The 26,150-nt window shown below is 42.2% G+C and overlaps 1 protein-coding gene across 1 annotated transcript in view; it reads right to left on the bottom strand.

The window, feature by feature from the left end:
* Positions 1-25,747, bottom strand: part of LOC113134219 (Down syndrome cell adhesion molecule-like protein 1 homolog) — a 50,438-nt gene extending 24,691 nt beyond the window's left edge. Inside the window, exons 1-3 of the mRNA XM_026313465.1 lie at positions 25,616-25,747; positions 16,151-16,471; positions 8,615-8,761 (exon numbers count right to left, since the gene is read on the bottom strand). Of these exons, the coding sequence (XP_026169250.1) occupies positions 8,615-8,761; positions 16,151-16,471; positions 25,616-25,658 (511 nt within the window). The 5' untranslated portion in view covers positions 25,659-25,747. The remainder of the gene's footprint in view (positions 1-8,614; positions 8,762-16,150; positions 16,472-25,615) is intronic.
* Positions 25,748-26,150: the final 403 nt, after the last annotated feature.

The following is a 26,150-nucleotide window of genomic DNA, read 5'->3' as shown; positions in this document are numbered from 1 at the left end:
ACTGTACATGTGGCAAACAGTGCTATTTATGCAACATGTCACTGTAAAATGCAGAAAAGGAGACAGAGGTGAACCATTAGCTCAAGGGGGAAGGAATGGAGAAAGGTAAAAACATGGAGGCTTCCTCCCAAGATGTGTTTGAAACTCACATTACTGTTTTCAACAATATCTCCAGTGAGACAGAGTGAGAAAAACAGACAACTTGCATTGCCCTGGGCATCGTAGAACAATGGCTAGGCACTTGAACAAAACAGATCCAAAAAAACAGACTGCACTTTCAAAATACCAAGAGCTAAGGTGCAGAAAGTGAGAGAAAGTGAGTGGAGAAAATAAGTAGGTGAGGGAAGAATGGGAAGAGGGCAGGGACACTGAAAATAGCAGAACAGGAAGGAAAATAATGATGCAAAACAAGAGGTGGTCAGGTGGGCCTGATAAGCACTTGAGAGGAATAAATGTCAAGTCGAGCACTAAGAAAACCCTAGGAGGCAGAGGTAAAAAAGAAAGGGAGAAAAGGAAAGCAAATTTATGATGCAAAGAAACCAAATAAGGGAACGTGATGCACAAATCTGAATCTGTTTTTAATGGCTTGCTTTATTTTGTCACTGTGGCTAAATAAAACATAATGAAAACTTTAAAAATGCTATTGGCAATGTAACCTTTACACATGTTATACTACATTGACTTCTATAAAATATTGATGTGTGTGAGGAAATGTCCATGTGTATGTCGGCCTTATGTCTTGTGGGAGTCCTAAGGGCACCCCATATATCCCAGAGAGTACATTGATTAGCTATTAATAAAGCACAGAGATGCCAGTGCTCACGGGGGGGTCAGCGAGGGCTCAAACACATATCCACAGAGACACACACAGGCAGCTGCATGGTTTAACAGATATGGCAGAGGTTAGGTAAGGTGGGAGCAAAAGAGCAGGAAAAAAGGAAAAAAAAAAACCTGAAAATAAAAAAATGGAAAACTTGGAAGGATTCAAGGAAAAAGGGTGAGCAGGTAAATCTGTGTCCTGTGTCTTCTGCCCACCACTACTGAATTATTTCACGTCCTTCCACCATCCTCCCTTCAACTTGAGAGTCTCTTTAACTCACTGCCTGTGCCCCATTGTGGGCTGTATGTCAGAGCTGTTTTGGCTGTCTTCAGCCTGTCTTTGATTAGCAGTGATCTATGAGACCAATGAAAGAAATGAATAAGGAAAGTGAGTGAAAGCAGCAAAGAGGGACAAAGAGAAGAAAGATGAGGAGCACCTGCAGCTGATGGATACGACAGCGGTCCGGTCAGAGGACATTCCAAAGAGCGACAGACTTTGCATCTTTCTTTCGGTTTTATTTGCTGCAGTTTTCATCTATTGTTGCCTGTTTCCTCACCTTACTGGCTTCCTCCTCCACCCCCTCCTTTTCTATTTCTCCTCAGTGTCACCCCCCTCCTTCCCTAGCATGTACATCTTCAGGTCACGGGTCATTAAGTCAGCTCCAGTGGAGCTGTGTTGGAACAGGATATCTCTCATATTGCCCTGCCCCCACTACGCTACTGAAACAACTATGCACCAACACATGCATGTCTGTAACCACCCATGCACAAATACTCCACTTTATCTGTTTATTAGCCTCTACCTTTTAAAACACACACTGTGAAAGACTACACAAGCCTGTCACCTGCTGTATTAGTCATATTACTCAGTAACGGATAAGAGTCCTCAAAGTCATCATTTGCTTGACACAGACATTTGCAAACATGTCATTAACACCATAGCACTGCATTTTCACGTTTCACTTAAGATTATTTGATAATGTATGAAACAATGCCCGTCAAAACTTCCCAGAGCCTTGAAATCTTTTCTGCTCAACAAAACAGCCCGAAACTCAAACACATTGATTTTACTGTGATATGACTAAGAAAAGCAAATCCTCACATTGAAAAACCGCAGCAAAGAATGTTTAGGATTTTTTTTTTTATTTTTGCTCTACAGTGACTCAAACAATCAATTATCAAAATAGCTGCACATTATTTGTCTTCTAATCAACGAATCGCAGGAACAATTCAGCTCCAATACACCATGCTGCTCTTAGCCAAAGGAACAAGTGTGAGGTTGCTTGTTATGCCATGTAAGGTGTTTTTATTACACTGTCTGTAGACAAATTAATGACAATTGATAAAACTATATCTTTCAATCAATACAGATGCTGCAGCCAGTTTATTTTTGCATCTCTGTTAGATGAACAAGACGTTTTCCAAAGGACTCTGAACATAAAAACTAAAGGGACTAAGTTGCATATTATATAATGATGCTAAGGGTGTTAATATACGATCTTATTTTCCAACTCAATATAGACTTGAGGAACCTGTTATCAAACACAAATTGGTACGAGGCAGTGAGCACTGTTGGCTTGTGGATGTGCGTAATCAGTATCTTTTCAGACAGAGCCACAGATTTTAAAGAAAGGTCACACACAAAACATTCACATTTAATCTCAAGCACATGTAACAAACGCTGTCAGGCTGTAACAAATGCATGCTTGCAAATTCATAGACACACTAACTCAATGCACTCACTCACACACACGCACACACACGAACACACTTCACCACCACGGTTGTTGTGCACTGTCAAACAGCATTAGAAGGCGGTGTCAGCGGGATAATTAGAATAACACATCCACTGTATTCTTCATTATGTGTGTCATCCTCACTTACTGACTCCCCTTCCCCCACCCCACGACACACACACGTGATTTTACCCAACCCTATAAGTGCCATGCTTTCCCAGGGCAGTCATGATGCCCATTGGCCTCAACTATATATCTGATTGTCAGAATCGTCCATCATGTCTTGTTTACCTAATTAATTCACTGGGCTGATGGAGGAGGAAATGCAACAGTGATGCACAAAGTTGAGGCACAGCATCGCGGTTTGAGGGAGAGGGTGTTGGCAGGAAGATCATGGTGCGTGATGAGTAATGCTTTGACGTAAGCTCTGCATTTGGCAAAATATCTGGCATTGATTCTGTCTGATATGTTCTTAAACTACTATTGTAAGCATATATGCAGGAGGAGTCGAAGCGTGTACTCAATCAGCTTTAAAGATGTGAATGTACTGTAGCACTGCAAACACAGCAAGCAATGAACTCATATATAAACAACAAGTGTTGGTTAGTGTGTCGAAAACAAACATAAATGCACAGGCACACATCCTTACACTCATGCACACCTTGGCTGTGTGCGGTTAATGAATAAGGGAGGAAAGGGAGCCATCTTCTCCGAGTAAGGCCAAATGAATTCGCCGAAGCGCTATGCAAATGTTCTCTGGGCTAACGAGACTGCCTGCATGATTGGAGTGCCATTGAAATTCTCCTCGTGCACAGTCCTCTCTCACTTCCTACCTCCCTCTCTTCTTCAATCTCCCTCCATCTCTCCCGCCATTTCAATCTCTGCACAGAACATCCATGTTCCTGTGCACCCATCCATTTACCTATGTCTTTTCATTGTACAGATAACTTGGATCATTTACATCTCACTGGATCTTGAAAGCTACCAATCATCTTTTCCTTTCACCTCCCAAATCATGTCAACCACACAGATAAACACTGCTGCCCTATCAGCGCCTGGACAGCAGTGAATGCCCCAGTGTCTTACTCCCCCCTACTAATATACACACACACAGACACACACACCCTCAAACAGAGCAAGCTCAGAGTCGCTCTGCACCTGTTCTCTCTGTAAAACATCCAAACACGAGTGCTGAATAAATAACCCAACCTAACACGCATCACTGCCAGGTTCGTACACACCACAGCCCATAAACACACATCAATAAGTAAATACCACTCATTCCCCTCTACGGCTACCCCCTGCCCTCTTACGCCCACCCTCACACTGGGTACAAACTGCTGTCGTCCCAAAGACAACACACACATTGATGTGCTCAATGTGTGCAATGGTTAATGGTCAAATACAGGGGTAAATAAAAAGTCTAAAGGAAAAAAGAGAGATGGGGAGAGAGGGAAGGTGGGGGGCATTAGGCACTTGTCAGATGCATTTTTAATGGAAGGACATAGTGGCTTTAGAGCCCCTGGCCCCCTGGTCTTCCCTGGGGTGCTGGGGACAGCAAAAAAACAACGCGCTCCTCTTTGTCGATCTTCCCATTCTCTCATATGTTCTCATATACCTACCCGTGTCATTCTTCCATCCTGTGCCCATTTTCCATCTGCATAATTTAGCATGTCATGCTTTTGTGCCACTTTGTCTCTCTTTTTCTGCTTATTCTGCTGTTTTCGTGGCTATCTGTTGTTCACTTTCAGCTTTGATGGAGTGGAAGAAAAAGACGATGCTTTGTCACTTCAACATCTCCCAATAAGTGCCTCCAAAAAGGAGGGGTCAAAGAGGGATAAAGTTAAGAGTGGCAGGAAAGACGGGTAGAGAGAGAAAGAGTACAGGGCCTCTGCAGAGTGGCCACAAAATGGAGACTGGGACAGAAGCTGCAGCAGCTGTGGTGACGCTACACTTCACAAAGAGAGAGAGGGAGTGTGTGTGTGTGTGTGTGTGTGTGTGTGTGTGTGTGTGTGTGTGTGTGTGTGTGAAAAGAGAGAGGGATTAAAGAACCTCAATCAGTGAATGCAAAAACACAGACGTCACACTTTTCCATTCCCTCTTCTCCCTCTGCATCACTCCCACTATATCAACCAATGATTAGCTGATCTGTATATCTATCAACTTTCAGTGGTAAGGTCTGAGGTCTCCACATACTATATAAGAATTGAAGTGGGAGTTACCTGTATGTACAATCTGTATGAATCCATGTGAATTTCAGGAATAAGAGATGAGTAATCCTACCGTAATATTCTATATACATTTCTTAAAATGGAAACAGCATTTTTTTTTAAATGTAGCAGATTGTATGAAATTTAAACAGCAGGTAAATCAAGTCAGTAAAGATATGTATTGCTTAGCCTAATTTATTACTGTAAGATGACTCACAGTTTTTTTTCAACATTTAATGAAGCATGCCACTGTCACCACTTTAATATATTCAACCACACTATGTGATGTAATTCACACAGGATTCGGGTTAGTGTTAGATGTTTGTGTCAGAAATTTAAGCAAAATCTAAAACTAATGTCACAGTGTCAGAAATCTTACAGTACTGATCCAGTTTCTTCATTTATTTCTGTAAAACCATATTTGCTGGTAAGTATGTAAAACTGATGAAGTGACAAACTGGCTGAGTGCATTTCGACATATTGTGATTTCTTGTTACCTATTTCCCTGACATATATACACATATAGGTATATCTGCACTGAGATTATATTTGCCAGTGTATTGGCAATTATGGGACTCGGTCTAATGTGTACTGCGCATACCACAGTGTTACCCACACAGAAACACAGCATCATCACCCTATTCAAGACCATGCACCATGAAATTTACAACTTACAAAACTGCAGTCAAGAGGGAGAAAGAAAGACAGACAGAAAAACAGAAAGAAAGAAAAAGTGCTGAAAAGGTTTATCTCCACATTTGGAGATAAAAGATTCCATCTCCTGGCAGTGAAAACCTGTATATCTACCCTACCTGTCACTGAAGTGTACATAAATATGCAGCTATATCATCTGCCTGTGTGTGTGTGTGTGTGCGAGCCTGGTATTACACACATTGTGGGGACTCTGCCTCCTCGCTGGGACTACCATGTATATCACTAAACATAAGGGTGACAACTTGTTTTAAGGTAAGGTTTGGGATAAGGTTAGAGTTGGGCAAATTGTGGTTAAGGTTAAGGTAAATGAATGTATGTCAATGTATAGTCCTCACAAGGAAGGAAAACAAACCTGTGAGTGTGTGTATGTATGAGTGTGGCGAAGCTGAGCCGTGGTGATGCACTAATAAAAATCAGGCAGCGATGCATCCTCACACCTTCCTCATTCCGCCTGCTGGTTCGCACCCGTTACCATGGTGACCAGATAAAACTCACACTGTTTTAAGCTCCAACTGGAGGAGGAGATGGATACTAACAAAGTGACACACACACACACACACACACACACACAGATGAAGTTCCTTCATACACATCCGTCAACAGAGCATCCTCTTTCAGTTCCCTAACTGACAAGCAAACAAATGCTAATTTTCTAACTGACGGCACCACCAGCAAACCATCAATTAGAGGGAGAGACATGGCTACAGTAGATAGAGAGATAGCAGGAGAAGGGGAGGTATGACAGAGGAGTAAAAACCAGCATAGCCAGTCAACACACAAAGCCCTCCCCTGTTTGACTGCCTGTATATCTGTCTGCTCCCCCCAGTAGCTCCATGAACGGCCTCAACGCAAACAGATTTGGCTGTCAAATAGTGACACGACACCCATGCAGGGTCATCTCGCAGTGAGGCCAGCTGTCAGCAAACACCCTCCTGCCTCTTCATCAAAGCCCATTCAAACCCAGCTTTATTGAACAACACAGCGGTCCGTGTGACATGTGTCACCCTGTCAAGCCAATACCTTGGCATACAGTGTCCCGAATAAATGGCAAACCAATAGAGCATCTCGAGTGCTATTGAGAGAAAACTGTACAGGTCACCAGGAGCTGATAGATGGATGGATGGATGGATGAGGTGTGTGTTGGAGTGCAGAGGGGTGTGATGGACACACATATGCACGCTGTGTGTGAGTATGTGTGTGGCCGTGATGCTGACACAGGCCACCAGTCTGTACCAGGGAGGGAAAGAGATGAGAGGAGGCTTTGAGCCAAAGATGGACGAAAAGAAGAAGAGCTCTGTGTTGCTAATAAGACCTATTCATCAGGCCTACAGAGAGACAGAGAGTGACAGAGAGTGAAAACAAAAAACCTAAATGCAAATTTTAGATGGTGTGAGGCGATTACTGTCATTATTGATTAAACAGTTATTTTATGGATTAATAATTTTGTTTGCAAAATCTCATACAAGAGTAATAAACACATATCGCAGTTTTCCATACCTTTAAGTGTCACATTGGAGAAGCTAGAACAACTAAATGTTTGGTATATTTCCTGTCCAAACATACTGCATTTTACAATATACAATGCGTGCACATACGCTCTTGCTTGTTCATAAGTGCATGTTTTATCAAAAAACATCAGCTGATCAATAACATACTTTTAGTGAGCTCTTACCACAAACCTATGATACAGTGTTTTTACAAAAACACACACATGTGCATGTACACACACACACACACACACACACACACACACACAGCTAATCAAACACACTGGCCTGGTCCCACCACTCTTACACTGAGGGATCCGTGACAAGAGAGAGGGGAATCCAACAGCAAGCTTTATCGATCCAGACTGGAAACACCCCTCAGGCCACACACACGTACGTGCGCACACACACACACACACACACACACACACACACACACACACACACACACACACACACACACACACACACACACACACACACACTAAAGCTGTGCTGAATCAATGAGTGCTCCAATGTGAAGGACAGAGCCCTACAAAAAAGTCACACACATACGCTCACACACATCTATACACACACTTGCGCAGACTACTGGGAGAAATGAAAGGGGTGCTCGGTATCAGAGAGCGAGATAAGGGACACAGGGAGCAATACATATCTGACCTAAACAGTCTCATCTGTCACCCTGCAAATTTGCCATCGCTCCACGGATCAAATGTTAAAACTGTGCCACACAAGCCTGCACATACACACAGCACATCAACTTTAATGTACAGGCATACAGCAGCTTATAGGAGGTTCAGTTTCAAGTTCACATTTTATGATTCTTTAGTTTAATAGTTAAAAAGTTATCTGAATAGAGGATCAGATGAAGCTCTAGACACAGCACAGCCCTTCAGGTGTGGCTGCTCTCTTTTGAGTGACTGTGATGAGCAGCTAAACATATCTATCCGTCATCAAATTAGATCACCCCAGCCCACACACACACCTCCTGAGTCCTCACTCTCCCTCTCTCTGACACACACAGCGCATGTATACTAAAGCCTGATTTATCTCTGTAACACAGCTATTAACCACAGCAGTGTCAGTGAGTGAATGAGGAGCCAGGGATATGCCAGGTAAAGGCCATTTCATCAGACTTGTTTTTGACTGATTGGTCTTTTTTTTTTTTTTTTTAAAAACCTTCCTCCATCTTCTCACTTACTAGCAAAACAGGAGATGCCAGTGGCACAAATAAAATGTATGGCAGTTAACAATCACACATAAGAAAAATCAGGAGGAAGTATTCATTGCAATAAAATTTAAACCAAAATCAAATGTTTTGACAACTTTGAATTTGTGCTTGGGGAGTTGTTGAGTCTAAAAATAACAGGAGATATTTCTCACCTAAAGGAAGATGTTCTTGAGTCCAGTGATCTGATAGATCTGTCATTGGATCATTTGCTTTCCATTATTACCCACCAACTGATCAAACTGCAAACCATGCACTCAGCCAATTATAACTCACATGGTCAGTAAAGAGAGTTTGCAGTGACAATACATGTCAGCGAGGAAAGCACAATAACACAAGGTGAATATGGGGCTGCTTTTATCTGCAGATTGATCGAGTGTATGTTTTTGGTGAATCTTTAATGGCTGAATTTCCTACCTGGGACAATGGAGACAGTATCTTTCTCCCAGGACACCACGCTGACGTACTCCTGGACGGCTGAAGGGATGAGGCACTTGAACACAGCAACATTGCCACGCATGGAGCGCTGGTCTGCCACACGGACTGTGTAGGGCTCCCTGAACACTGGTGTGAGGAGAAAAAAGGCTGAAGTGAGTCAGAGTCAGGCACTGGTTGGTGATAAATTTAACTGTAGCAGTATCAAATTCTTACCAAAAAATAGTTGCTATCTTTCCTTAATAAGTGACAATCACTCATAAAAACTCAGTGAATTTATATTCTGTGAATCAAATAACTTATAAATTGACAAATTGCTTCAGTGCTGTGTAAAAGTAACAATTCACTCATATCTGCACAGTAAAGTTGACATCTTTTTCTCCTGTCTAACTCATAGCAAAAGCAGAGGCAGGTTTGGTAAACAAACTGGTGTTCTGTTCAACCACATTAGGCCAGTGTTTGTATCGTAAACACACACTGTGATTGTAAGGAGAGCTGACTTGGAGCCCCAATGAATGGAATACAAAGTGAGCGGCCCTTGGCCTTTTAAAGAACAACGCCACAGATGCTATGAGACGGCGAGGGCTGGACGGGTGCTCACGGCCGATGCAACTGTCACATGCAGGCGCCAGGCATCAAAAACACACCCCCTGCACATGGCATGCAGAGCACTAGGCTGTGAATCTGTGCCAGTGTACAGAAAGGATGGTGGTGATTAAGAAGGGCTTAATGATGAAAACAGTAGCCTGTAGCTAACCAAATTATCTCTCCAGTTAACTCTGTCACATTTAGATTAGTGAGAAATGTGAAATGCTGAATCAGGGCATACATTTTCATTAAACAAATTAAGTAAAGTGAAATTAAATTAATGGATTATTTTAGTGAGTAGGAGAGACAGGTAGTTCAAGGGCATGCTAGTTTGGCTGAATGAACAGGGAGCTGTGCTACAGGGGTGGGAGATAAGGCCAAAATTGGTATCACACTGTTTTTCATATTGATCAATAGGATATCAATAACTACTGATACTGTATATGCAAAATGTTTGTTGCTCTCCTGTTTATCTAGCTTCAATCCAAACCTTTTCCTGATCACTGATGTGTGACCTCTCATTGCCACAGTTCATCCTCTAACACACCTGTCTGATTCGCCCTCATACTTTCTCCATAGTACAATGCCAACAATGTATGTGTGTGTGTATTCCTTGTCTTTCCCCTACGTATGATAGTTTCATAGGCTGATCCTACAAATGTAGCCTCATAGGGGGACAGTTCTCACAGTTGGTCCAAATTATTTATTCCATTTTATTCAGTTCATCATCATTATCATGAGATTTTTAAATAAATAATATTTGTGTATATTTATCATAATCAGCCAACCTTAGCTGCGCTTTCTGAACTGTACTAAGCTGAACTGTGCACACTTACGCTTCACCCCGATCTCATTAAACAGACGCCGCCACATTTCTCCTGTACCTTTGACCTATACAAAAATGTGGCCATTTCACATGAGTAAGATGAAAATATAAACACATTTACAGAAATCAAATGAGGTCTCAGGCTGATGTCGGGGAGCGTTTCTAGCATGACAATCTATCACCCAGGCTTCCCTTAGAAATGAGGACAGTAATTGCTTAACAATGTAAAACACACACACACACACACACACACACACACACACACACAACACAGGGAGTGGCCCCACCCTCTCATGTGCTTGCTCTCTCTCCCAGCTCTCCAGTGATATAATTAACGCCTAGCCTGAAGGCCAGTTTCCTTGGTCATTAATAATCCTTTATGCCAGCCACCACTGTCACTGGAACCCAGTAGAACCAAAGCCAGTGTCCTTGTCCAAATGGTGAGGAGTTTTTCACCTTAAAGTTCAAGGTTTAATCTCCCAGGTCTTTGTCTGTGTCTATTGCTTTTACACCGTACACTAACCTTTTCTTTTTCCCTGACTTGTGAAGGAGTTAAGATTAGAGTAGAGAGCAAGGACCATTATTTCAAATGTATTAATATCTAACCTTGGATCATGTATGTTACCTTGCCAAAGATTGACAAAGGATATAACACTGGATATCGACTCTTGTGTTACCATGTCACTCTGCACTTCAGCTAAATTAACGGTTGCAGTAAGGTATCCTTTGCAGAGCACATCACTACATACTTTCATCACCTGACTCACAGGCTACTAATGTGAGCTCAAGCATCATTTGTAAACAAATTGAAGGCAAAGGACAAATAATTCAACTCAAGTGTTCATTTCACTTCTTCATTTAAACAGCCCCTGGTTCTCATTCATGCCACCTACCTGCAGATCAATAACCAGGATCGACTGAGTAGCCTTGGCTGTTGTGGCCAAGCCAATTCTTTCAATCATTTATTTACTCTCTGATTGACCTTTCTGCCTCTCGTCAATACCAGGGAAACTCCCCAATGCATTGAGCCTCTCATAGAGTGTTTAAAATCAGCTTGACAGCTTGTAAATGTTTGGTGCAATGATGACAGTCATCACATGTCAATTCAGTGGAGGCTCAAATCCAGGCAAGGTCACCTGCTTTGACCCCAGCTTGTCCGACACTTGCTACCCTTTAAAAAAGCAGTGTTTAACCCCTCATCTCCCATATTAAAATCAGTCACATAAGCCCTTGTTTGGCAACATCATAACCATGCAAACAGCTCCAATAAAAGGCAACTGTTGTGACAGCATTGTCATTTACAACACGTTGCTTTTCCAAGATATGAAAGAGACCGAGGGGGAAAAAAAACCAAAAAAAAAAACCATTACATATCCATTCTCTTAAGCCTTGTGACAGGATGCAAATCATAGCCCGACTGATTTGTGTGTAAATTGCACTCCCCCTCATCGCATGCGCAGCACAATCATTAGGATGTTACTGATGCCTGACTATATGCAGCTTGGTTGCCTAGGAACGAGCTAAAACATGGGTCTGGTGCACTGGGCGCACTGGGAGGCAAGTCCTGTATCACTGTCGCTTCAATAATTAACGACGGGGAAACCAAATACTGCATTTACTTATTCATAAAGCAAGCAGCACAAACACAGGAGGAAACAGATAGAGGAGAAAAATAATGAAATACAAGAGAAATGAGTGAAATCGTGTTTCTTTGTTGAATAGATAGGATAAGAAAAACATTTAGGATTTATCAGGTGCAGGGACCTTTTACTTACTATATTAGTAAGAAAATGGCAACCAGACAAGAGACGAGGAGGGGCAGATGGAGGGAAGGGATCTGAACACCTGCTGTCTTGGCCCAGGCCTGTGTAGGTTTGTGTGTTTTAGTTGGGACAAAGGGAGATGAGGTGAGCTCATTGAACAGGTGTCCTCATTTTATTTTATTAGTTTGTGAAAGGAGGTGTTGGGTGCACAAAACATGAAACCCTGGAGAGGCAAGGAGAGGAGATCCTTAAAATACAGTAGGGTCTTTTTCCCGAGGCTACAGATGATGCCACATCATCAACCTCCACAAAGGCATTAGGGTCCAAATCACAAATATGGTTTGATACTGAATCTTTTTGTCAATGTGAAATTGATTTTCTCAGTTGTTTTTCTTTGACAGCTGATATTATTCAATAAACTTAACCAAATGACCACTTTATTCTTCTGAAAGGAAGAAAAAGAGAGATAATGTGTTTAGTTTCACAACTAAAACTGACATACTTAGATTAGGCTGACATTAACAAGCAATGAAGCCTCAAAATGTATCATGTTTACTTACTACAATGAATGTTTGGTTTGAGGCTTGGTATACTGTTTTCTGAAAACTTCAAAGTTCAGTCAGTCAAGAAATCTTTTAAGAATAAAAAGATTAAACATATTTTAGCCAAGTACCTCAAAACTATCGACCCCCAAGGGCACCAGGCCAGGCGGGTGTCCACGCCACCCCCAGGCTACCTCTAAGAAGCGGGGCAGCACAGTGACTTGGTGGCTCGCACTGTTGCCTCACAGCAAGAAGGTTCCTGGTTTGAAACCCAGCAGGAGCCTTTCTGTGTGGAGTTTGCATGTTCTCCCTGTACTGGTGTGGGTTTTCTCCAGGTACTCCGGTTTCCTCCCACAGTCCAAAAACATGTATGTCAGGTTCATTGGTGACTCTAAATTGCCCATAGGAGTGAGTGTGAGTGTGTGAGGTTGTTTGTCTCTATGTGGCCCTGTGATGGACTGGTGAGCTGTCCAGGGTGTACCCCTGCCTTTCACCCAAAGAGAGCTGGGATAGGCTCCAGCAGATTCAATAATGTCCAGATAAAATAGCTTAAAGTTATGTGTTGTATGTACAATGAACAACAAGCCTGCTTTAATTTTTGGTGAATTTTTCAAAACAATCTAGACTTCAACTTAACTTAAGTTATTTATGTCTCTTTTATTAGTTGATTTTATACTGTAAGTAGACATATTTTCTTGTTAAACAGATAGAAACTACTGGCATCATCCTTTAAAGACCTTAGACTATATTGAAAATGCACCTAAAGTTGTTATGGAGTGCTAGATCCACTCCAGTTATACGGTGACTCTTTTGTAACATCCCTAAATTAGTTTTTGTCTTAAAAGTAATTGATATTTAATAGCTGTTTGGGAAACTCTCAAGTCTCAAACAATTTGAGGTTTTTAACCAAAAAGCAAAATGTGTGCAATAACTTGATATTTAGAAAGAATCCATCAAAGACTCCTGAGTAAGAATAAATACAGAAAACTAGATTCGTTTGAATGAGAGAGCCTAAAAAAAACAAAAAAAAAAAACATATACAGGAAAACAAGCAGACCACACAGTGATTTTCATAAATGCAGAGCTATTGAGACAGGTGCTACTGCTATTATTGGACCACAATCAGCATGCATGAGAGAGGGTGAGAAAAAGAGGGAGGCACAGAAAAAGATGTGAAGAGAAAGGAGAGAGGGAGAGAGAGAGAGAGAGAGGCAGAATGAGACGAATGGTGAGGGAGAGTTAGGGTGGGGCAGATTTTTGGGGGAGTCACACTGCGAGCTGTCAGCTGCCATCATTCTCCTGAGCCACCTGAGACAGGGCATGCCACACCCTAGTGCTCACGCCTCTGTCGCCCATGGCAACTACAGGGTTTTGTGTGTGTGTGTGTGTGTGTGTGTGTGTGTGTGTGTGTGTGTCTGTGTGTGAGAGAGGGTGTAAGTGAGCATGTGTGCAGAACTCTGGAGGTAATGAGGTGCACACACATGCACGTGAGCCCTGGATATGGATATGTGGAGTTGTGGTTGCCTCAGCATTTAATTGATTAATTGTTGTAATTATCTGGGAGGGAAGGTCATCCCAACACTGGGGCTGGCTAGAAGGTCACTCTCACGCTGGAGGGACTGTCTTCCTCTGGGGACCACATGGGCCATATGGGTGTGTTTGTGTGTGCAGTGGTGAGGAAGAGAATCCTGCAGCATTTTAGAGAATAACTGAGTTCATGTGTGTGATTGGGAACTGCTGAGTGTCTCTCCATACAAGCGCAGTCAAAATGTCTGCCTGGCTAGTACCATGACCTAAAAATCTACTTTTTTCATGATTGTGTTCACATCTTTCCATGTCTGTAGCTGACTCTCCAAAATCTTTCCTGCCAAACACCCTGACAAAGAGCTGGCAACTAAACACCAAGAGCCAGCTTGACAAAAATGGCTCTGTGTGATTGTGTATAATAGTGTGTGAGCGTGTGTGTGTGTAGTTAGGGGACTTTCCAGTCCATGGACAGATGGAGAGACTGGGAGACAGGAGGCTTGCTGGCATGAGCTTCACACAGGCTGGTGTGCATGCACGTGTGTGTGCGTGTGTGTCTCTAACTGGGCGCATGCATGCACATTTGCATGTCAAAATATATGCATGTATGCCTGCTGTGTGTGTGTGTGTGTGTGTGTATATATATATATATATATGTAAGTGTGTGTATGACACTGACATCAGGTCATACAGTATGCATGTGTTTATGATGTTTATGTGTGTGTGTGTGTGTGAGAAAGCGCAGTAACACCTTCGCCCAGTGTGTGCAGCGCCTCTCTCCAGCTTTGACCTTGGCACAGAGTGCGGACAGGTCACCGAACCAACTGTCTATGTGGCTGTGTGTCTGTCTTTACAGGATTTTTTTTAATACACAGGGTCAAGACGTGGCGCTTTTTGAACACTTCACCCCCACTGAGAGAAGTTGTTGGTTTAGGATACCAGTACGCCTGCCGTTTGGGTGAACATATTTACAGGTGCTTGTTTGTAGCTAGGTAAGTAATGCTGTTGTGATGATTTGAATCTGTACCAAAATAAACTGGGGTTTAAACACATTTCTATATAAGTATAGTAAAGTCAAATGGAAATGATCCGAAAGGGAATATTTTAAGTGACCTTAAAGGAGCACTCCATCAGTTCTACAAATGAACAACTGTTTTTTTGTTGTTGTTTTTTTTGTTTTTTGTTTTTTTTTTTTTAAATCAATCTGTTCCAGCTGCTATAAGATGTACTGTAGTCAAAAGTTGTATAATATTTTCTGCGGCCCTTTTTTCAAACTTTGAAAAAACAACCCTAATGAAGTCATCAGAGGTATCTTAAATTGGCCCTGAGACATAAAGTTTTTAACAGAAAGTCTGGGTTACAAACTCAGACTGCAGCATTAGAAAGATGTGGGTGTTTATAGCCTGGGGGGATGGTCTAATGAAAGACAACACTGAGCTGCATTATGGGAACTGTAGGATCCCATGTTTTTTTTTTGTTTTTTTTTTTTGCCTGACCCATACTATGGAAAAATAAAAAGAGAGTCAGAATATCTCTGTTGCAGATGCTACAATTTTGATTATTCTTTTTAATATTTTAGTTAAACTTCTCTTAAGTCCATTGTCATATCATTGGTGCAAAAAGTCTGCAATCTAGAAGAAGCACTTCTGTCCAAGTTTTTTTATGAAACACAAATGCAATTACACACAACACAAAAAATATGTTGTCCATACTGTATATCAAAAAATAGTATCAACAGAGTAAATGCCACTGGCTTGGATTTAAGGTGCCATCTGTAAATACAGCATCCTCCAGTTCATCTCCAGCAGGGGCTGCCACCATAGCTAAGAATATTAGAAATTTTGTGAGCTATGTAGATGAAGAACTGTAGATGCCACTTTAGAAATTTAACTGCTGCTACAACCCAGAGCTTCACTACATGATACCAAAGGATTCACGTAAGTGGGCACAAAATGTTTAAATCCCCCACCTCAATGTTCAAATATACGCAAGACGTGGGGAGCAGCTGAAGAGGTTTCACTGCTGCTTAAAGGGATAGTTCTCAGTTCATGTCTCTGGGTGCAAGATGATGGAACTTGGTATGTGGATCAAGAGATAGCCAATAATTGAGTAGAACTAAGGTAATGTCATCATTCAAAATAAAAGCTTCATGCAGAGATCTAAGAAAGCATCTAAGTGTTGATGCGGTATGTAGGAAAGAATCAGTAAAGTCTCCTGGAAACTAAACAAAACTTTGATTATGGCTTAGTTTGTATGTAGTGTATCCAAACCTTACCTGCTTTGATGTGGATGCTGGGGCTTCGAATCTTGCCTGCCTGGTTCTCAGCAGTGCAGAAGTACTCGTTGTCGTGGATAATGCTGTTATAGGCGGAGGGAGAGAACGGGTAGAGCTGGAGGGTGCCGTTGGCATGCACGTGGCGGATATGGGGCACGTCGTAAATGTCGTCTCCGGCGGCCAGGTACCACCGCAGGACGGCATGGGGGGCTCCGCCCGCAGGGCAGGGCAGGGACACCCCCACCGAGCTGGAGAAGGTCACCCGCTGCAGGGAGGCGTTCACAAAGTACAGCCGCGTAGAGACAACATCCTCACTGTTGACTGTTAAGAGAAAACAGTTTTTTGGTGAGTTTCAGGCATACAGGCTATTTTCACACATCAGACACGTAAAAAGAGAGGGAATGTACACAATCAATAAGCATTAATACAATATTACTGAAAATACTACCTGATCTAAGCCAAGCTTACACAGAAACCCAAGTACAACATGTGAGTCAGATCTACAGGGATCCAGGTCACCTCAACCCAAACAACTTCCTTCCTGTATGCCAAACTACAGTCATCCATCTCATCGCCTATGCATTATGCTAATATCTCTAATCTAATGTAATGCATCCAGGGAGTTCTTTGGAAACATGCCTCTCAATAGGAGGGAAAATGGGTCACATAACTCGACCCCTCCACCACCTTCATCTTTTCTGTTGATATCTGCTGTCATAAAGGAAAACAAAGTATTCACAGTGGTGTGATAGCAAACTGCTGCTAGTCTTAGGCTTGCTCAAGTCTATCATTTCACTGTAGAAAGGCCTCTCTCTGTAGCTGTAGACGCCTGAGGAGTTGGCCCGATACCACAGATGTTTGCTGTAAAATAATGGTGTTGTGGCACAGATGAAGAGCTGCTGCCAGATAAGTTGTCCTAGGGGAGAGATAGACCAGCATATATCCTTTGTCTCAAAACGCCCTCTTCCAGTTTAGAGATTGGTATTGAGGCATCTTTTAAGATCTGTGTGTTTCTGTGTGTATGTGTGTATGTGTGTGTGTATGTGTGTGTGTGTGTGTGTGTGTTGCTGGGACTCAGGGGTTAAGGATGGGGTGCGGGTGTAGAGGAGTTTAAAGAAGTGCTGAGCTCAGCTTGGCTGGAGGCCAGGGGAAGATGCTGTGCCCCGAGCCAGAGAAATTTCTTCTCAGACAATGATACTTAATTAATCCCTTTTCCTGGATTGTGTCAACAATGCCTGGATTAGCCCTATCTCTTCAATTCTCTGTGTGCGGGATGAAAATAGGGTATTGACTAAGACTAAGGCAATTGAAATATAAAGACACTATCAGATGTCATTTAGGCTCTAATTTCTACAAATCCTCTACATCAATGGATCTCATTAGTAACCAGCTATGAGATGAGAGACAGAAACCCACAGACCATCTAAGCTCATGGCAAGAACATGGATGAATGATACAACAGATCTTTTTTTTTTTGCCCCCATCGGGTACAAATAGTAAAATGCAGTGGCATAATGGCATTTATAAGATGACATGAATGGGATGACTTGTGAAAAAGAGGAAAACAAAAGTGGAAAACAGGAAAGTGGGACTAGAGCTAAAACTCAAAACTTCCATAATGTGATTTTCACTCTTTCCACCATTGTTTGCCATTTCATGCATCTATCTGTATCCCTCTATCTTATTCTTTTGCCTTACTTGACTTTCTTTGTTTCCTATCTGCCACACTTTGTTTATCCCTTACCAGCAAGACACAAACACATTTTCTCTTCTTTTCCATCCACACTACAGACAGGCAACATTATGTGGTGTAAATTTGTATGCCAGACGCAGAGAGTTAAAGCCACATAATCTCCTTTCACATTTAACACACACAGTCTATCCACTCTTTAATCGCACATCCGTGGGAGGCCAATGTCCGACTTCCCTGGTTCTTGTTCATGTGTGGGTGTGGAGCGGAAGGAGATTTCGGGGAGCCAGGCAGAAGTGCAGTATTGTAGACAAGACACGGGTGGCTGATTGGGTGAAAGGTGCTCAGGTACAAAGGTGTTTGGATGCTGAGGAACGAGCGAGTGTGTGTATGTGTGTGAATCTGTGTGTGGTAAGGTCAAAAGGATAGAGAGGTTCATGTTCAATGACTGCCTCAGTTCTTGATGTCAAACACAACCAGCAGAGGAGGCTGAGGTGTGCAGGAAGAGGCTGCGATCGCTGCTTGGGTGCAAGTGCAGAGCATTAGGCATTAAGTGCATGTGTGTACAAGTATGGGAGAGATGCTGAGGAGTTAGAGAGTCATTGTTCGCCTGCCTACCAGCTAAAATTGGAGCAGATCCTCTGTGTTCAAAAATCCAAATTCAGGTCAAGTTCAATCCATCCTAGCATTCAAATCCATGTCAGTCTCTCTCACAGGCTGCTAGGCTGACTGATCTGCACTTTCAGCACCACGGAGAGCACCACAATGTACCGCAGGCTGAGGAACACATGTGGAAGTGTTCCCATACCAAGCAAATAAGGAGGAAGCTATTAGTAGGTGATACCAGTGACAGCGACCTGCTTCTCTCTGATGACTAATGCTATTTTTAGGAGCAGAACAACTTATTCTAGCTGTAAAAGCCCTTGCACAAGTAACAGTACCACTGTATAAGAGCTTGTCTTCAGAGTACTATCATCCTTTCACAGACTAGTAATGACAAAATAAAGCTATTCTTCTATCTAGTGGATGTTTTTGTCCAATATGCCCCACAGGTTCAAACTCTGGCTCTAACCCTTTATTAGCTAGGGTGACCTTTGTGGAACGGTTTGATATTTCACCACAGAGAAAACTGTGGTGGTGGATCCTGGAATGGCTGATTTTTAGGAATCCTCTCTCCTTTCTTATTCAATAGGTTTTTGGTAAAGTTTTCATTCATGCGGCAGCTGAAGGTTCAGCATTTAGTCATTTTTTCGTTACTTTTAGCTATTTATGTCAACTTTTCTGCTTACACACTGTTTTTATGCAAAACTTTGTTATACAGTAGATGACCTAAATCAGCACTGAAGCATGCAGTCAGCCTGTCACAACTTAGGTAAAAATCAGCATCATGCCAACATGTAAACCTGTTTGTGTTGACAATACAACCATGCTACTGCTTATGTGTATTTTTTAAATCAGGTTTTAATCTGAATTATTTAAAGCTACTGCTAAGTCCAACCACAGGGGTACACCCTAGCCTAAACCTACTCCCCAGTACAGAATCACTGCTTGACCAGAGGATCTAAGTCGTTTGACTTGTGCCACCATGAAATGAAGAAACACAAACCTTGCCAATCACCTTGATTTCTCAGATCTCACATCTCAGATTTGATTCTTGACTCCCAGAGGTTGGGAATCACTGCCTCAGTCTAAAACTGGAAAACCTGTTCAAAACTAAACAAAGCTCTGTATGTCATCAAAAGTGGCCTCAAACAAAAAATTCAAAATAGCACAGACAACAATTCAAACCTCCAAGAGAAAAAAAAAAGCAGCAGCTTATGACACGATGGCTAATCAGTTTGTCCTTGCTGTGAATTCAGGTCACTGAGTTCATACACACACACGCACACACACAAAGATATGTACAACGACACAGAAGCAAATCTAAACTGCACAGAGTGTGGCCTCCAGCCATTTGAGGTCAAAACATCGAAATGGAATGAGGAAGGAAAAGTGTGAAAAAGTGATTCAGGAGATAAAATTTCTGCATAAAAACTATCAGCACTTAGTCACTTTGCATAAAAGGTTCTCAGGCTGCACCTGTTGGTCATGTGTAATATAATATAGACATAGGGGAGCTGTAACTTGCAGCTGTACAACAGTGCAGTTCTTATTTACTTGTTTCCCTTGAGCCTTCATCTTTTGTGTTGAGGTGTGTATTACAGATATCTGAAAATGCAGCGAGGTACATTAAACTTAGTGACTCAGGAAGCAAACAAATCATTCATCCCAGATTTTTTATGAAATTTGACAGACGACTATTGGAAGACTAAAGAAGCAATACCGAAAGTCAGATTTTATACTAAACAGTACATATTTCATGCAAAGCAACATGTAAAAACATGGAGCGCAGTAACCTAGTTTTTCCTCTTTATTTGGACGACATCTAACCTCAGATGGTTTCATAGCCCCGGGCTCTGTTTCCACCCTTTACCCAGCAGAGAAATAAGGAGCAGAGGAGCAGCACTCATCTGTTCATGAACTGTGTTTTGATTCTTCTTCTTCAAGCCTGAATGCATTGATTACAATGAAGAAGGTCAAAGTGATTTTGGGTGAAACACACAGAAACATCTTTTCTGTGGCTGAACCCTTCACAATCTTTTTCAATATTTGTTCATTTTTTTTCCAATCACTTCTCTTTTTGCCTAGGTTTCCTTTTCTGCTTTTCTTTTGACTCAAATATTTCTTTGCCGTATACTAAAATATATTTGCACTTTTTTCCATTTTTGCAGTGGATATGAAAATGTTGTATGAATATGTATGCTGGAGAAGCAAGGATATTGCCTATGGTGAACCGCTATGCATAATGCAGCTTTTTCTGTCTCATCTACATTCATTCACACACACACACTGAGATTCATACCATCACGTGCATAGAAATACAAGGCTATATAAATCCTTCTCATTCTCCTTCCCACTCTCACTCTTCCTCTCTTTCAAATACACACATACAAAGTCATATAAATACATTTTAGATTACGCATATACGTTCATAATAAAAAGTAGATTTTCTATGTAGTGAGCCATTTGGCACCACACATAACAGCACACAAAACACATTCAGGCTAAATAAGAGCTGAAGCATTAAAGTCAGTGGCAATACAGTCTTTCCAGTGATGCTACAGAAAAACAGCAGAACATAAAAGGTGAACGAAATTATCATTGCTGATAGAAGGGCCTGCTGGTTTACTGTACAAATGACTCCAGACAAAGATATATGCATTAGGGGTTGCATTACAATGTGTCTACGGCATCTGCTTTTGTGTGTAGTCACAAAAGAAATCATTTCTAACACAGTGTCATTTGACTGGGAGAAACACTGAAGAAAGGGGAAAAAAACTGCATGCCATGATATTAGGGATGTGACTACACTATGCATGCACATGAAGGGGAGAGGGGTAGGAGTGGGAAACAACCACTATACACAATTTGTGCAGTGTCAGTAAAATATTAGGCAGCCATTTCAGCATATGAAATTTCACATCTCCCACATCAAAAGGATGATTTCCGCTGCTGAAGTGAATGTCAGATTTGTAGAGATGTTTTTTTCCTGCTGTCCCTGAGACAGGGCCATAAATTGTTTGATAGCAAGAAAAAGAGAAGGAGGAAGAGAAAGAGAATGACAGACAGACTCACTGTGAGGTGCTAAAGTATGATCGTTTCTGTGTGATTGTTTGATTTTGTCTTTCAAGACATAGCCATCAATATTGGTGCGTAATAGAGAGTGCGCCAAGCTGCCGGACACCCTTGTTGCGCGTAAAACCTGTTGAATGGCTCCTTACGATTCACCTCTCTGTGTGCCAGCCCAGTGCACTAACAATGTTGTTGCTATGGCTTTATAATCTACAGCTGCCTAATGATAAACATTCAGACATTTGAGTCTCCAGGAGACGTTGGTTTGTTGTTTCGATTGTTTTGTGGCGCGTGAAAACTGAATAAGATCAGTGCAAGATAATCCCCCTTACCGAGTCCCAACATGCACTACTTCTAAAATCTCATTTTACTGGAGAGAAGTGAAAAGAAATCACTCTGCACAAAGAGCTTTCTGTTTTGAGAAAAGTGCAAAGATCTGTTTTAATGCGTCTTCAAGGCAATACCACAACTGAAATCATCATCTCACACCAACTGGCCAACGTGTCCGTGTGCTTCAAGACAAACAAAATGTTCAGACTGGATATGAGACGGGAATGACTCCTTCAGATGGACGTGTTTGTGCTGCGCTGTTCAACTTGCCAAATCCACAGCGCCAACACTTTGACAATGAAAACAGACTTTGCTCGCTGGAGCACAGCGAGGGAGGCGAGTTAACCTGAAAATGACATGTAGCTCTTAAACTGTGGGGCTGCCTCTCTCCAAAATTACTGACAGGTTGCGCACGCACAATGGGACTTATAAGAGCTGGAGAAATGAGACATATGGTTTCCTTTCGTCTTACTTTTCATTAAGTATCATGCGTAATTGGATATAGGCTATGCATCATGGATAGATTGTATGTTTGCTCCATCCAAATTAGTAATCTCAGTTAGGGAAGTAATGAAGTATTTTTCTAAAAATCTCTAAAACTACAAATGAGAGCGCGAGTGTGTGTGTGTGTGTGTGTGTTGGGGGAGAGGGAGGGAGTGGAGGAGGGAACTGTCTCACTTTTTAGTTTTTAAAATAAAAAAAAATAACCACATAAACTTTACGCATATTAGCAAAATTATGTATCTTGATCTTGATTTTGGTATGGCGCACCTCCCAGTCCCCCAAAATAAAAAACAAACTCGCCCCAGTTTTACACGGTGATATTTAGTCTGCAGATGGTGACAGAAAGACAGAAAAAAATACCACTTGTATTTGCCACTAAAGCTTCAGTGGTCTAATCCAGACGCAACAACTCTGAGTGTATAGCGCGGGTGTAGCCTAGTAGCCACCAGAGTCTGACTCATAGCGCAATTACCGGGCTCCCCCTGCAAGCACTTCTCCTCTAGGCGCTATCTGTTTTGATTCAAAATTTACACACAGCCCGAGATCTGCAGGTCTCAGAGCAAATACCCTGAACTACGCCATACAGGTGATCCTACAGCACATGAGGCACCCAAACTACTGAAATCAGTAAACAAAGGTGCCCAAAGTGACTGGCCTTACTGACAACATTGGTTCACAAATCGGACAAACAGGACAGGCAGACACCACAGGCCTAAATAAAATTTTAAAAACACGATGTTTAGTCCATCAAATGCACAAATGGAAATCAGGTGAATGCATGAAGAAGGAAAAGTGTTTTATATGCGGGGTCAACAGTGTAACGGAGCCAATATTCATTTCACTGACGAGTATGTGTTGCAGGCCTGTCAACCGAAACTGGATAAAACCGGAATAACATTAATTGATGAAATCATTATAGCAGAAAAGACTCTCACTCCATCTCGAGCTCTACACTACATTTTCCCTGGAAATTTGGGAAATTACTGATTGAAGTTCCTTAAATTCAACACCTACGACCAGTGTCACTTCTCTAACTGTTTTTTTAAAACCACAGTAAATTGTGTTAATTATTTAAGCCTTTTCCCCGACGTATCAGGCCCTGTTCTGGCCTGTCAGGCCTAAAAAGCACAGACCTCACAGTCCTCAGCTGAGTTTGTCTCAATTCTATCCCCACAAATTGACAAGCAAACCTCCCAAATCATGACAAAGAAGAATGAGTGGATTCTCCCCCTCCTCTCTCTCTCTATCCATCCATCTATCAGCCCTCTTGTCTCCCCCTCCTCTCCGCACTCATGGGTGCAGGTGTGCTGATATGCAGCCAAACCAGAGCAAGAAACGGTCACTAATGAATGGATTCATGTCGAATTAACGATAAAAAAAAAGATAGAGAAAAAAAATACTTCTCTTAAATATGCGCAGTGGTATGAAACACATCCTCACACTGATGTAAAGAAAAATAGCAGAGAACTGTGTGCCATTCTAGGAGGCGCGGCCGAGCCAGGAAAATACGCAGTACTAATGCATATGCATGTATGATAATAGATCTACCTTTCCCCCCTCTAAAATAAAGTTTATTAAAAATTATACATATCTAAAATACACAGTTGCCTCATGAGACAACAAATCACGTCTGATTCGTGCAAAATGAGCAGAACATGGTGCTGAAAAACAACGAAAAATGGAAGTTTGTTTTCCACTGCGTTATCTACATCTCTCCCATCTCAAGCACTCTTTCCGCTCCAGTGGCTGTTTGCAGCCCCCAACCCTCCTCCCCTCATCACTCACATACACATACACACACACACACACACGCACAGATATACAAACACAGAAACACATGCACATCTCGTTCAGTCACGGGACAGGGCGATGTACAATGGAAATAGACCTTGTAATCCAATTCCAAAAAACAGCGCAGAAGTCCTTCCTGCAGTTGCCGACTGCCAAAGGGCACTGCCAAGGCCAACAGGACCATAAAAGACGCGTATTTCCCACAATTAGAAACAAATGCTTGCGGTTATTCCAAATGTGTTATCTAATATGGGTTATAACCAGGCATATTCTCTTATAGACCTCTGCGTAAAACAAAATGGGTAAAAACGAAGTTCACAATAAAATGTTGGTTCTGCTTTCACTGTGTTGTTGTTACGAAGTAACAGAAGTAATACATAAAAGATTTTTTTTGATTTAGAGGCAAACTGAATCATCCCCTGCCATCTGCAGAATTTAGAGCGAAGCCAATCAGTGGAATCTGGTGCCACAGAAAATGGTGGATGAATAATTAGACCAGGGATGTCTGCATACACTGACACCCCCTGCATTATTTCAAAGAAAACAAATTTTAATATATGGCCTGGTCTTTCAAACATCCAACTGGGACATATTATCTACAAATAAAGGCCAGCGCTCAATACCCCCAGCATCAGTTCACACATCTCTCAGAGGATGTATTGACCCTCCTTGCCACACGGCCGCACACACGCGCACACAAACTGCCTTTTATTCACTATTTTGATGCTGCTTCAAATAAATTAAATGATAAAAAGGATGCGCAAACCCCTAGGGACCCACCGGTCCCCTCCCCTCCACCTCCTCCAACCTACCCACGCGCACACGCAAACACACACTAACGTCTTATTTGTTGTGGGACAAGACAGGAAAAAGTCAGCAATTGCATTAAACTCGTCTGCCCCCTCGGACCTTTGCGCGTAAACATCCTACAGCTGTGTGCCAGTTTCAGCGCTCGAGGTCGCCAGTCTATCCGTGCGCGCGCGCCTGCAGATCCTTATCAGCCTCTCCTATTCAACAGCCTCCATATTCACGACACCTCCACATATTCATCATGCAAAATGCAAATGCCGTTGTTTTCTTCGTCTCAACCGATGCGTCGTGCACTTTATAAATTGTTGTGGTTTTCTACGTGGTCACCTAAATGAAGTATAAATTGACTTTAGGTTCATTATAAGCCCTTTTATCATTTTTAATCCTATTATCAGCTAATCATTATGAAACACTGAGACCGTATGAGGAATCCGAGCAAAGGCTGACTAGGAAAGCATCCGTTCAAAACATTATGAAAAAGTTATCAGTCTCCATCCCGCGGGGATTTAGTTTGATTTGACGTCAAACTGATCGGATTTAAATGTGAGTAAACACTGAGTATTTATCAACCTGATAATCTCATTGATACGCAACAGCCAACTTCAGCATAGCAGACAGGAGATGACATGCAGATAAGCAACACTTGAAGAGACACATTTCCAACCTACCTTCTTGCAAAGAATACAGCAGAAGTAAAGTTACAAGCCACATGCCATTAAAAGCAGTTATATTTCACAGGAATGTTGTGCAGTCCCCAAGAAGAGTGCACGGCGCAGCGGTCGGCCAGGCGAGGCTCCGTGCTGGACTGGTTCTGTGATGCTCCCCGGCGGTCTCTCCAGCCCTGGTCCCACACTCTCCAGCGCCAAGAAACGAGCCGCGGAGAAAGTACCGCCTCTGTTCCCTGTTCTCTCCTCCCCTTACCGGGACAGGCTGCTGTCGCCCCACCCCCGGTATCCTAATGATGCGCCGTGATGGAGAGGCTAACCATACGTACTAAAAGAGAACCAAACGCAAACCGCTGGGACCTCAGCATTACGCACACCGGACAGATGTCTTTATCCCATAGACTGATGAAGTTCCGAGTACAAACGTCAACATTTGCCCATAATGCATTTAAATGTTGTTCTCGGCAAGTTCAGAAAACAGCAGCAAGAGGTAAATGTCTGCGCGTATTTCCCATCCAAATCAACTTACTACATTTCC

This window comes from Mastacembelus armatus, chromosome 13 (assembly GCF_900324485.2).
Source record: "Mastacembelus armatus chromosome 13, fMasArm1.2, whole genome shotgun sequence".
Lineage (NCBI taxonomy): Eukaryota > Metazoa > Chordata > Actinopteri > Synbranchiformes > Mastacembelidae > Mastacembelus > Mastacembelus armatus.
This window is presented reverse-complemented; position numbering and strand designations above follow the sequence as displayed.